Here is a 14,379-nt window from a genome sequence, read left to right on the forward strand (position 1 = left end):
ACTTGTACAGATGGATGAAAGAATCCTGTGTGTGTGCAATTCTTGGCCAAGGAATCAAAGTTTATGACTATTTTTAAATATTTTAAATATTTTTTGATAACCATACCTAAGCTGTATGATAGAAAGAAAGCCAGAATCCAAATTCGCACATTCTATGAAAATTGAATGGGATTTCTCTTTAACTACATCCATAGCATATAACTCAGATATGACTGTTTTGGTAGAGGAAGTTTGATGCTTCAACTGTGAAATAATGGAAATTTTGGCCCTTTAGTTACACATTGCTTTCTTAATTTAGGAGGAACTGAAGAAGGATCTTTCTGCGGAGGAATTGTTTGCTCAGCGAAAGGCTCACATAGCAGAGATTGGAACAGGACTGCTTGCTGATCCAGAGAAAAATATCTCAACCTTGAAGGAGTTAGTGGATATGTGCAGTGATCCTGACAACAGCATTTCACAACTTGCAATTCTATCTGCCTTGGCCATCTTTAAGGACATTGTTCCAGGGTATGTCTCTCTGTATTAATTGATTGACATCTTTGATGCATTATTTGATAATTTGAGAGATAATTTGCAATAACTTGATATATTGGATGTTTAAGCCAAATTATATGTGATTACAGTAATTTCTTAATATGTGTGTTTTATTTTGTGAATATAAGTAACTGTTATTATTTACTGTTCAACTTAAAACCATTTGCAATTGTGTTGAGAAGTTGACTTTAAATCACAAAACAATGTAATATAAAACTTTCATGGGGTGTGTTCTTGCTTGATTTCCAGTTATTGACTCTACATCTAGGCATCTAAGCTTTATGGAGGTACCTTTATTAACAGAGTCAGTATTCCTGTTACTATACATTTATTTGAAACAGATATCGTGTGAGGCTTCCAACAGAGAAGGAATTGCAAATGAAAATTTCAAAGGAAGTAAAAAAAGTGCGTGATTTTGAATCCACTCTTCTACGGTGTTACCAGGTGCAGTCATAACTCTAATATGGACCTTTTTTTCCATCAATACAATTACATTAGTTTATTCAAGTTTCTGCAAAATCTAAATTTATCATTTAACTTAGCTGTAAACCAGTCAAATTTCCCAAGCAATATATTTTTTGATTGATTGGGGACATACACATATTAAAGCCCCACATGTTATATTTGTTGGACTACTGCTTCAGCATGCCTCTAGGTGCAAATATGTCACTTTGGGAGATTTGAACCTTGATCTTCAACGTGAAGACCATGCGACACTACCACATGATTACGCTCTCTCTCTCTCTCTCTCTATATATATATATATATATATATATATATATCTATTTTATTAATTATTTATTATTAAATCTTATTTCAGATTGGGGACATTACTCTAAGTACCCCTATACGGTGCAACCTTGGATAAATTGTTTCATGATAATAAACAATAGTAATAAAATTAGATAAATAGATAAATATATTAAAATTTATAATTACAAGTTAATTAAATTAATAAAAGGTCAAGAGATACATAATGAAGGTTTGTGACTCCCTCACTATAAAACATAAAAGTGAGGAGAGCTCATTTGAAAGGGGATGTAGAGGAAGGAAGAAGATGAGTGCATAGGAATTAAAGAATGACTAATGGAAGAAGAAAGGAATATGAAGAAAATAAGGTAATGGCTTTTTTAAAGGGCGGCGATGATGAGGGTCGTAACTCTTTCAAAGGGTTGAAATTATGAACGGTTGCAACTCTTAAAGGATTGTAGTTATGAAGGGTTGTGACTCTTTCAAACTTAGTTACTGATGTACTTCTGCAAAGCTAAGATGCAGAGGTGGATGCGTTGGGAGGTGGATGTGAAGGCAAAGGTAGAGACGGAGGCAAAGGTGTGGTGGATACCTTGCGAATGCTGGTAGTAAGAGCTCGTGCTGGAAGGAAAGCACTCACAACATGTTTAGACTACTAAAACCAAGAAATTGAAGAAGTCGTGTACAAGAATGCGCCAAAGATTCGAATAGAGGGAGTTGTCAGATACTCATGCGGATAGTATATGAGTGCCTACAATGTAATTTTCTTTTAAAGTATATTTTTAAGAGGATTGTATTATAAAGTGTATTTTTCAAGAGGCTTTTCCCTCAAGCAATATAGCTTTGATTAGGTTATAAAGTATGGAAATTATTTTACAAGGATTGTATTATATAAAAATAAATTTTTGAATAGTATTCAAAAGTTTATACAAGAACTATGGGATAAATTTAGTTTTATATTATATTAGATAAAAAATGTTTTAGTATTTGAAGGAAATTTAATTAGATAATTATTATTAAAAAGTATATATCATGCATTTTTTGGAAATACACACACACACCCACATATACACACACACCTAAATGCATTCAACCCCCCCAAAAAAAGTTTCATGCATCCGTGCATCTGATTCTTGTACTCGCATTGACATCCACCCCTGAATTGGTAACTTAGCTCAAAGAGTGACAATAATGAAGGATTGTGACTCTAGCCAAAAGGCAGGCATGATGAAGAGGAGTGACAAAGAAGGATCAAATGGAATCAAGGAAAGGGAGTAGAAGAGATCTAGAGCAAATTCATAACAAAAGTATAAGGAGGGACCTAAGAACTTGAGAAGTAAAGAAGAATTTAAGATATATAGATCGAAAAGAAGATATGCAGATCTTGTTTGGAATATGTGCAGATATGAAAAGTGGCAAAGACAGATTTGAGAATTGAGAGATTGGTGAAGATTAAGTAAGAAGTGAATAGGGCAGTAGTTGTTGTCAAACTGATGTATCTTTTCAGAACCACAGGGTGTGACCCTTTTATAAGGGCATTAACAAACAAAAGGGTGCAACTCACTACACTTAAACGAGATATCAAAGGTAAGAACTTTGTTGAAGAAGGGCATCCGATCACAAGGGAAGTAAGCAGATTTGGCAATACTAATTAATAATGCATAGCAGATTTGAACATACTATGGTCTTTGGTATTGGTTCCTTATACTTGGCATGATGAGTACCATTTATATGTGCATAAGATTGACCAGTGATGCAATGTTGTTATGTCTACTTAATATATCTTAAGAAATAATATTTCTATTTGCTTATTATTGACTAGGATATGCCATTGAGAATTGATTATCGCATATGCAACATACATGCATAAGTTTGAATTCTTTTTTAGTACTGATTGATTCGTAAGGACAACCAAGTAGAGTAACAATGAGGGGCTCATCGTCTAGTTATGCCACCTCATGGTATATGACTGGGAAGTCCCATGGAGCCAAAGGTGTACCACCTTTGGGCTTAGAAAGGATGGACTTCTAGGGCACCCTGCAATAATGCTCCTCATGTTTTTATCATAACAAGCAAATGCATTAAGAATGTTCAATCATGGGAAGTAGGATAAAAGTGGCAAGATTTAGGGGAACCGCTAGAGGAAGCCTCACCAGTTACTCCATCCTATATGGATGACACGAGCCACATTAGGTCAAGAGGAATAGTATATCCGCTCCTAGGCATAGGGTAGAGGATCTCTAGGACACCCTGTGAAGTCACCCTATCTTAGCTCTTCTATGATTGAGCCTTCTTGAATTGATATAAGCAATATAGTTATTAGATCTACACCTCTTCTATATGCTTACTTCTAATTAAAGAGATGTATTTCATGAATTATGATTATAGATGATTTCTAATTTGCTTTTAGGGTCTCAATCAAATTGAAAGGTATCTTTAAACCCTACATGTTTCAATAAAAAATTGAAATCTAGGGCAAAATTTTGGATATTTATAATTTGGGGTCATTACAAGTGGCATTAGAGCATGATCCATCCTAGGAATCAGTCTAGTAAAAAAGAAGGAATGTAACAAATGATTATTGAGTGTATACTTTGTGTATGCTTCATGTTATGCTTCGTGTGGTTCCTTTTTTGGTTGATTTAAAATAGGAAAATAGTTAAGCTTAAAAGATATGAATTAACTAGCAAATGTTGGTCAATCCAAATCAGTTTTGATGGCATTACAAAGATGGTGATTATCCTTTTCTCTCAAAGATGAAAGAAAACTTGTCTTAAAATTGCAATCCTTGCAAATTTTCAATGCATGGGTTAATATCAAAGATGTGCAGTAGAAGCTACTCACTTTGAAAGATTTGCATAAAAATTGACATTACTTGAGGACAATGTTTTTTTGAAGGGTAGACTATAATGTCTCCTTTTTTGAAATAAGATTTAATAATAAATAATAATAAATTAAAATATTAAAAAAAGTAAATAAATATAATATACTATAATTATAAGTTAATTAAGTGAATGAAAGGTCAAGATATACATGATGAAGATTTGTGACTCCCTCAATGCAAGATAATAAAAGGGAAGAGAGTTCATTTGAAATGAGATATGGAGAAAGGAAGAAGAGCAGAGCATGGGGATTAAAAAAGGATTAATTGAAGAAGAAAGGAATATGAAGAAAATTAGAAAGTGAACTTTCAAAGGGTAGCAATGATGAAGGGTCGTAACCTTTTCAACCGGTTGTGACTCTTGGAAAGGGTTGTGACTCATTGAAAGGGTTATGATTGTGGAGGTTAGTTACTCTTCCGAAAAATGACAATCATGAAGGTTGTGAGTGTTGACAAAAGACGGGCATGATAAGAGGTGTGACCTCTACCTCACATTGGAAGATATAAAGGGGATGATGGATACAACGAGGGATTTGAAATAAGAATTGAGAAGGAAAGAAGAAAAAAAGATATGTAGATCTTAAATGGGATATATGTAGATTTGAAAGATGTCGTCAGTAGAGATTGTGTAGCCGATGAGATGATGTTGTCGGCAAACATTGTGTAGCCGACAGGTAGATTAGCATTGTCATGAGGCCGACGGACCCCTTCGAGAAGGTTCGGCGCCAAGTATATATACCCTATTTGAGATCATTGTAAATCATGATTGGAAGCATTATGTAATCTCCTTGGCATAAGGAAGCGGCTGAGCAGGAATTGTAGTTAGCTAAGGCTTGGACTATGGACGCAACGCTTCTTCTGAAGGAAGCCATAGAGGTTAATACGTAGACTCAGAAGGATTTGCGCATTCAGACAAATCAAGTGTATGAACTGCATCGACAACAACATTCTTTAGGATCACAACCTCCTATCTAGTGTATATTCTTTCTATATTGTATATTGTGGTCTCCTATTTTTGTTAAGTTTTGAAGTCGCCAGGAGACGACTTTTCTTTTGAGGGGGATGATGCCGTTGGTAGAGATTGTGTAGCCGACGAGATGATGTCGTCAGTAAACATTGTGTAGCCGACGGGTAGATTAGCATTGTCATGTAATCGACGGACCCCTTCGGGAAGGTTTGACAGGAAGTATATATACCCCATCTAAGATCATTGTAAATCATGATTGGAAGCATTATGTAATCTCTTTGGTGTATGCGAATAATAAAAGGAGTACTGCTATTCTTGTCTACTATCTGTGTGCATTAATCTATTTACCCTATGCGGTAGACATTTGGTGCCATTGCCTATTGGACCTGGAACGAAGGGAGGAATGAAGACTAATGCCAAATCAGCTTAACAAGGATAGAAATAAGATAAAGGGAAAAGATGGAATACGCACCACACAAGAAAATTTAATCTTGGCACAACAGGCCAAACACAGACGGAGGTTTCAACAAATTGCCGACGGATACCGAAGCACAGAGGAATTGTTGGAGGAGACTCAATAGTGGGTGGAATTGGTGGAAGAAGCAAGGGAAGAATTTTTGAACCTGTATTCGCCGAGGGAAGAGAATCTAGACGGAAGGGGATTAACTCACACGGCTCGGAGTGCCGAGGGAGCACGAGCGTGGAGTGAACTCTTTGTCTGCGATACACTTCCGGAACAGACAACTTCGCTTAACGAAGACCCTTCTTCACCAAAGAATGCAGTTGTTGGAAATAAGACAACTGTCGGAGAGAGCGCTGGTGTGGGAGTGCAGAGCGCTGGTGTGGGAGTACAAAACGCCAGTGTTGCAGTGCCAAACAACGCCCATACACAAAATCAAGTAATAATGGCAGGACCAAAGGAGAAGTTGCCAAAGTTTGGTGGTGATGGAACGACCGATCCAATCAGACACTGTAAGACATGTGAAACAATTTGGACGGCGAATGGCGTAATTGACACAGATGAATGGGTGCGACAATTTCCAGCAACCCTAAGGGGTGTAGCAGTTGATTGGTTTGCTGACGTGGATCCTAGAAATTAAATACATGGGCGAGCGTTAAACATGAATTTATCACCAAGTTTCAATTGCTGCGTGACGACAATGAAATTGTAGCAGAAATCTACACCACAAAACTAGGGAAAAATGAAACTATTCATGTATATGCCAGAAAGTTAAAAGAATTAATCAATAAAATGGAAAGTAAGTCAGCAGATGGGCTGAAGAAGAGATGGTTCATTGAAGGACTACAGCCGGAGTTGAGGAAGAAAATGAAAATTGTGCCGCCATCATCATACACTGAAGCATACAATCGGGCAATGGACTTAGTGAACAGAAAACGAAAAAGAAGAAGAAAAGTATCTCATTCGACTCAGATGATGCATCTTCCGAAGAGGATAGTAGTGATGAAGAAATAGGTAGCAAGAAGGTCCGAGCTCTTCAGAAGGATATGATCAGAATGATGAAGGAATTCAAGAATATACAGAAAGAGACAAAGGGAAACGAGCTGTGGTGCACAGAATGTAAGACAGAAGGACCCAGTTCTGTGAGATCTGCCAAATTATGGGACATTCCTCTACCTTCGTTCCAGATCCAAATTATTCTATTTTAACATTCCGCAGATATATCTCAAACTTCTGTAGCGAACAGGTGAATGTGTTGACCTCTTTTCAGAATTGCGTCAAGAAAATAAAATCAATTAGTAGAATACTTGGGAGCTTGATCTTATTGACCATCTCAGTGACATTATAAAAGTGGAGGAGGAGGATGTCGGGACTAATTTCCGGTAGGCGAGTTCTATGTTGGAAGCAGGTGTAAAGATCTATGCTGTAGGTAATCTCCCAGCCGTTAGTTGAAAGGAAACTGTCAGGAAAGAAAGAAGCAAAGAAAAATATATATTGAGGCATATTATCCGTAGAAGGAAAAAGCGACAGGAACCCTACATTATAAAGGTAAATCAAGAGATTGTTATTATGGAATCCGTAGGGAAATAGAAGCAATGGAAGAACCAGTTGAAGACAAATATGGAGAAGAATGTCAGGGTCTTGGCTTCTGGAATTCAAGTTACAGGGCCATCAACACCCTCTAGTAAGAAGCAAAAAGTAAGGGCTGAACTCTCACACCGTACAATTCAGTTTAAAGGGCTCAATGGTAGCAACTATCGGAAATGGTGGCAAGAAACTTTGGACACAGAAGTAATTAAACAAATTCTGGTACGAGCACAGGTGCATTGGGCCATACAGCTTCCAGTTTTCTCCATTTGATTGTTTGAATCGGTTTTGTGAACCATGATAGAATCATACAATAGGCATAGCAGAACCAATACATTTCTATACAAGAACCACCACATGACAGTTTCCTTCAAACCAAAGGACTTCACTAGGGTTTTTGGTATCCCTGGCCAGGGAGGACGGAAAGTGGAAATCAAGAACCATAAGTTGTCACAGGAACGAAAAGAATATTGGGTGAAGTTAGTAGGCCGCGATTTTACACTTGAAGAAATGGAATCAGTAGTCAAGGGTGCCAAATGCAGAGGGCTTCAACGAGATTTTATTCGGGAGGGCCACTGGAGATGCATCATGGATGTCATACAAGCAAGTTGATAGGGGCAAGTTGGGCATCGGATATAGCTTTGCCACAAATTGTATTCGTGAACGACATCATGAATGACATAGTGTACAATTGGGCTACGGTCCTCACCGACAGGATGGAGTTCATGACACTTCAGCACCGAACATTCTTTATGCCGCACCATGCCATTGGCCTGTTTCTGGAGGCAGCCATTAATTAGATACCACTTGATGATTTTGAGGTTCCATCGAGGGGAAAGTTGGCGCCAGGAGAGCCTCCAATATTCTATTGGAGACATTTGGACACAGGTGGAACAACAGCGGGGCAGAAGAAGGTATTCCAAGGATTAGAGGAATATGGAGACATAGACAGCGGACAAGAGGACACTTTAGAGAGAAGCAAGGCCGAATTTGAGGAAGAGAGTACTTTTGCGGAAGTTGGCAACGACCCAGTAGTTAGCGAGTCCACGTTATTCACCCTGCCTTAGTTGCCAACTTCGGCGCACTTGACCACTCCCACTTCACACATTCCTCCGTTTGGCTAGCGTCATGCACCAGTCAATATGATTCGACTGGCAGTGGCAAATGTTGTCCCACGGGCAGTTGCAGATGGTGTCCCCACGAACGACAGATGTTGCACCGTTGGCCACTATAGATGTTGCTTTTTCGACAGCCATGGTGGATGTTGTTTTACTATGGCCATGATCGAGGGCATGCCTTCCTAGTGTTGTTCGCCAAACCTTGTTGCATCAGCAGAGCCAACCCCAAAGTTGGTAGAGTTGCCAGCGCTAGAGCTTGAACCTCAGGTTCGTTTGGATGTGATAGGCTCTAATGCCGTGGTCATTGTTTTGTCCTCCTTGTTGACGGAGGCGTAGCCAACACAGTCAACATAGCCAACACAGCAAGAGGAGAGCATCGAACCAGTATAGACAGAGCAACTCGAGAAGATGTAGGTGATGAACAGAGCAAGCGCATTTCTGCGGCAGCAGTTTTGATTCATTCCTGCAGAGGTCGGTTCGTCCATTTAGTCCCCAAGGCATGGAGGGGTCTCTCTAGGACCAGTCGCCGTATCGGAGCCGCAGTAGGTGGCAGTTCCACAGTCTGAGGATGTGCCCAGGAAGGAGGAGGCGACACCAGATGTGGACATGGTTACCGCAGGAGGGTCAGAGACGAGTAGTGATGGGGAATGGACCATGGACGATGTGGCGAAGGAGGATTATGGGTCAGATCAGGACAGATCCAGGGACTACCTCAAAGCCATGCGGGTTGCATTGAAGAAAGGACACACCATTGCATTACAAGCGTTGACTTGTCGGAAAGAGTTGCATTTGGTCTAGGCTTATATCAGGGGGGTTTCTTCGGAGTGGTTCCGCACGTGCTTTGAGGACAGGGGATGGCTAGCAATTGAGACACCTGAGATGTTAACGGATTGGGCCACCGAGCCTGAGTTGGGGCCGTGCACCACTTCGATGGAGAAGCTGGCGCATGAGATAGTGGGATTGTACAAAGAAGTCTATTATGCTCGCAGGTGTGCGGAGGTGGACAGGGCAGCAGACAAGGTCACAGCTGAGAAGTCTCTGACAGCAGAGAGGGAGGCTAGAGAAAAGTTAAATGCGGACTTGGCCAGCCAACAAGCAACATGGGCAGCTGAGCCTACAACACTTTTGCAGGATAAGGAAGCGACTGAGTAGGAATTGTAGTTAGCTAAGGCCTAGACTATGGACGCAACGCTTCTTCTAAAGGAAGCCATAGAGGTTAATACATAGACTCATAAGGATTTGCGCATTCAGAAAAATCAAGTGTATGAATTGCATCGGCAACAACATTCTTTAGGATCACAACCTCCTATCTAGTATATATTCTTTCTATATTGTATATTGTGGTCTCCTATTTTTGTTAAGTTTTGAAGTTGCCAGGAGACGACTTTTCTTTTGGGGGGGATGATGTCGTCGGTAGAGATTGTGTAGCCGACGAGATGATGTCGTCAATAAACATTGTGTAGCCGACGGGTAGATTAGCATTGTCATGTAACCGACGGACCCCTTCGGGAAGGTTTGATTGGAAGTATATATACCCCATCTAAGATCATTGTAAATCATGATTGGAAGCATTATGTAATCTCTTTGGTGTATGCGAATAATAAAAGGAGTACTGCTGTTCTTGTCTATTATCTGTGTGCATTAATCTATTTACCCTATGCGGTAAACAAAAAACAGTTAAGACAAATTTGAGAATTGAGAGAGGTGAAGATTAAATAAGAAGGGTGAGGGGCAGTGATTGTTATAAAAAAGATGTATCTTTTCATAACCTAAGGGTGTGACCCTTTTATAAGGTCATTTACAAATGAAAGGGTGTATCTCCTTACACTTAATAGAGATATAAAAGAGAGAAACTTCACTCGATGACATTGAAGGAGGACATCAAATCATAAGAGAATTAAGAAACTTTGGCATTACTAGTTAATAATACACAACAGGTTCAAACATATACTATGGTCTTTGGTATGATTTCCTTACACAAGGCATGATACGTACACCATTTTTTCTACACAAGATTGACTGGTATTGTGTAGTTGTTATATCTTAGCATAGCATAATAAATATTAACTATATCTACTCTTTATTAACAAGGATATGTTGTTGATAACTGATTATTGCATATACAAAATACATGCATAAGATTGTATCCTTTATGTGTTGATTGATTCTCAAGGTTAGCCAAGTAGGAGAATGGGAATGGGGTCATCTTCTAGGTACACCACCTTATGGTTTATGACTGGGGAGTCCTATGGGGCCAATAGGGTACAAAGGGTAATGCTTTTGGGTTTATAAAGGATGGCCTTCTAGGGCACCCTATTTTGAGCTCTCCACATGCTCTCTATCATGGAAAGCGAATGCATCAAGAATGTTCAATTATGGGAAGTAGGCTAGAAGTGGCAAAACTGAGGAGAATGGTTATTAGACACTTCACTAGGTAGTTCACCTTATGTAGATGGCATGGGCCACTTGAAGTCAAGAGGGATGGTATATCTTCTCTTGGGCTTAGGGTAGAGGATCTCTAGGGCACCCTATTAAGTCACCATATCTTGGTCTTCTATGGTTGAGTCCTCAAATTGATTTAAGCGATCTAGTGATTTGATCTACACTTCTAATATGTTTGTTTCTCACTAAAGGGATCTATTTTATGAATAATGATTATAAATGATTCTTGATTTATTTGTAGGGCATGAATCAAAGTGAAAGGTATCTCTAAACCCTACTTGTTTCAATTAACAAAGTTGATATAGTTGACCTAGGACAACTATCAATTTGATAATAGGAGATGAGGGTAGTTAGGGGTGCCAATTAATTACATTTTTTAGCTTATAAAAATTCCGAAAATATGATGACATCGAACTTTAAAATAAAGAACGTAGAAAATTACAATCCTTATCACTTGTGCCATTTCACATGTAGAAGATAACTCAAAGTGCCACTCCCACAAATGACATTAGTGGGTGCACATATAATTAAATTTACATAGGCATATAAGTTTAGGATACACTAGCTAAATAACTCACCAAATGAATGTTAAGATTTGCAAAGGTTAAGACCCCTCAAACTCCTACATTCTATATGATGAGGTTGAATTGTATGAGTAAGTTGGCCAAGTAGTATAGGAACTAGTTAGCACATAGGCAAAGAGAAGATCAAGTCACCCAAGATCTTAGTTCTTTGTGTCAACTCTTGTTGCAAGAGCACGACTTCAAAGTATCATAAGGATTGAATTATCTATAAAGTGTAGAACCTATTTGGGGTAACTTGATGTTGATTTAAGACATTGTTCAAATATTAGATAGTTTTCCAATTCCAAGCAAGGTGTTGCATAATCTTGCAAGATCTTTATATTGACAGAGATTATAGAGAACATATATAAAAAAAATCTACATTGTTATAAATATTAGAATATATATATATTTTTTAATTTTAATGTACATCTTTTTTATATAATGTAATTTAGATAAGTTCATTTCTATGATCTTCAAATTCTTGTTAGAAACTCTCTATTTTGTACATTTGTAAAATTCTTTTTGATGATCTCTTTGATCATTAGCCGATAGGCTATTATACATAGACTTTGATCAAAATATGTGATGTCTCATACTAGGAAAAAATTCTGAGTAGAAATAACTATGAAAAAAGAGAGGGGAAGGAGCGTGTAACATGTCAATTTCAATATTATTTAATTTAATATATTTAACATTGCTGGAAATCAATAAGAAAACTCAAAGATAAAATGCTATCAGTGGTACCTATAACCCCATTGAAAATTACCAAACATGCTGGTGCTCCGCCTTCACATGAATTGCCTTAGGGAGTTATAAATTAGGTACATCAATCCCCAAAATAGAAAGCAGTTGAACTCACAGCTATAGGCATGTGGAGGTGTTTCAGATGATGTTTGCAAAATCTGCATTCAGATCGTTGGCAGAAAGCAGCAATCACCAGAGTCACAGTCAGCCACCATTCATCAGACTATAATTACAATGTTTCGTTGCGCAAAGCGGTGGCAATTAGACAGAAAATGATTAGTTTTATTATTTGTTTAATGAATGAATGAATGAGTGAAAGATTTTAACAACGTCCATGAGGCCAAAGCAGCCTATGGGACCCCTAGAAAAGCACAATCCCTAGGTAAGGGGCAAAACATCAGGCCTTTTGAAATTGCTTCTTTAAGTCTGCTCTTCGACAGTGAATGTTGACAACTAAGTTTGCTGACCTGTTCAGCTGTGTTTTGTCAAAAAGAGTACCTAAGTTGCCTGTTTCTAGAATATCTGCATAGCTGGAGCGGATGTCATTGTATGCTGGGCATTCCATGATGAAATGTCGGTCCGTCTCCACCACTCCTGTGTTACAAAATAGACATTCTCTTTTCCCACTCTTCTTTTGGTATCATCCGTCTACTGGTTTCACATCTCAAGTTTCAACTGGTGCGAACTCGTTCTAAGATGCACTATGATCATGTTGGCTTTCCAGCTGATAATTGCTCCTATGTATGCTTTCTCCTCATGGTCGCATTGGATTAAATTCTTTGATATAGTAGTCTCTTTTGCGTCGATTTTGTTTTGGCCATATGAGACTCTTGAAATTTTCTTTAACGAACTTTTTTATTCCATCAATGTTATTCAGGCATTGATGCATACCAACACTCCATTTTTCCATCCATTTGACATTTTGTTTCATCCACGTGTTCTTTCTTCTGTCAAGTCTTTCCTCTATGATCAATTTAGGCCAATGATGTTTTTCCATACTTTGAGTTTTCTTTAAATAGCTTAACAACCAGACCATAGCTGAAGTCTCTACGAGAGCATGCCTCTTTCTGCCAATAAGATCTCATAGGGAACCACTGTTTTAATTTTGAGACTGCTAGTGATTAGGTGCTTTTAGTTCCTTTCTACCTGTCCCCATGTCTGATCTGACATGCTGCTGCCCCAAATCTCACATCGATAAAAGCTCCCCGGGGTGACCAACAAACCAAAGAGCATCTTTTTGCTTTTCCAGTCCAATAATTCTGCATTCCTGCATCTATGGAATGAATTTGTACATTCAATAGTGTAGTCAACATGCATACTTTTTGATAATACTTGGAAATAATAGTAGGGGAATTCAAACTTGTGTTCTTTATTTTTGTGGGTTTACTTTTATGGACTGAGATTGCTTTAATATTATGAGCAAAAATGAAAAACGTCATTTAATTTTTTAATATTTTATTTTAATGCAAATTATGGCAAATTATGCACTGTCAAAACCGTGGCAAATGATGCCATTTTCTTTAAGCACTTAAAATTATTTCATTTAACTTGTGACAGCTGCCCGACAGTCCGTTACTACGAGAATTTTTACTTTCGTTAACTTGAAAGAATATTATTGTTATAAAAAAATCCAGATTTTTTTTTTTGGGTAAAATGCATATGCCTGAGATGTTCAGAAAGCCAAATGCAGAATACCTAATACATACTCCAGAGGCAAATAACTATGATCAAATTACCGACAGACCATTGCCTACCGAACTGATTGTTTGGCAGTCTTGAAATTTCTTTATCTGTCATCCCCCCAAAATTTACCGAGTTCTAACAGTTTTCAAGACATCCATCTCCAAACATATGATACCTTATTATTTGTTCTGAACTGGTTAGGCAGCAGGGCTCAAAATGTGAAATAAACATCACAAAAGAAAAGAACATCTGAACTGTAAGGGTTCAGATATATTTTCTCATTCTGTATCATATAGCTCTGATGCTCTTAGATTTTCCAAATTGAAAGTATTAGAATTGTGGCGAGTTATTATGCATGTGATACAAATACATCAGTGTCCATTGGCAAGGTAGTCGACAGAACTTCCTGCTTTGTTAGCATATTCCATTCCACAAAATTTAGGAAGACAGGCATTGGTCGCTTCAATTTTGATACTCCCCAATTTTCCTACTGTCTATGTCTCACCTCTTGAATGCATTTGTCTTAAGAATTGGACTGAATATAGAGAGCTGGATTGTGAGTGTATAGCCACAAAGTTAGACTGCCCTCCATGTGATTACTGTTTATTTTCACGAGGTTACCCTCGCAGACCCTAGTTAAAAATCCA

At 38.2% G+C, this 14,379-nt stretch overlaps 1 protein-coding gene across 1 annotated transcript in view; it reads left to right on the top strand.

Annotated features, from left to right (window-relative positions):
* LOC149548345 (binding protein) overlaps positions 1-14,379 on the top strand; it is a 144,481-nt gene that overhangs the window by 63,815 nt on the left and 66,287 nt on the right. Inside the window, exons 4-5 of the mRNA XM_089792421.1 lie at positions 299-507; positions 876-978. Coding sequence (XP_089648547.1) covers positions 299-507; positions 876-978 — 312 coding nt within the window. The remainder of the gene's footprint in view (positions 1-298; positions 508-875; positions 979-14,379) is intronic.

This window comes from Cupressus sempervirens, chromosome 7, assembly GCF_028749045.1.
Source record: "Cupressus sempervirens isolate cs-2001-9-10 chromosome 7, ASM2874904v1, whole genome shotgun sequence".
NCBI classification, from domain to species: domain Eukaryota; kingdom Viridiplantae; phylum Streptophyta; class Pinopsida; order Cupressales; family Cupressaceae; genus Cupressus; species Cupressus sempervirens.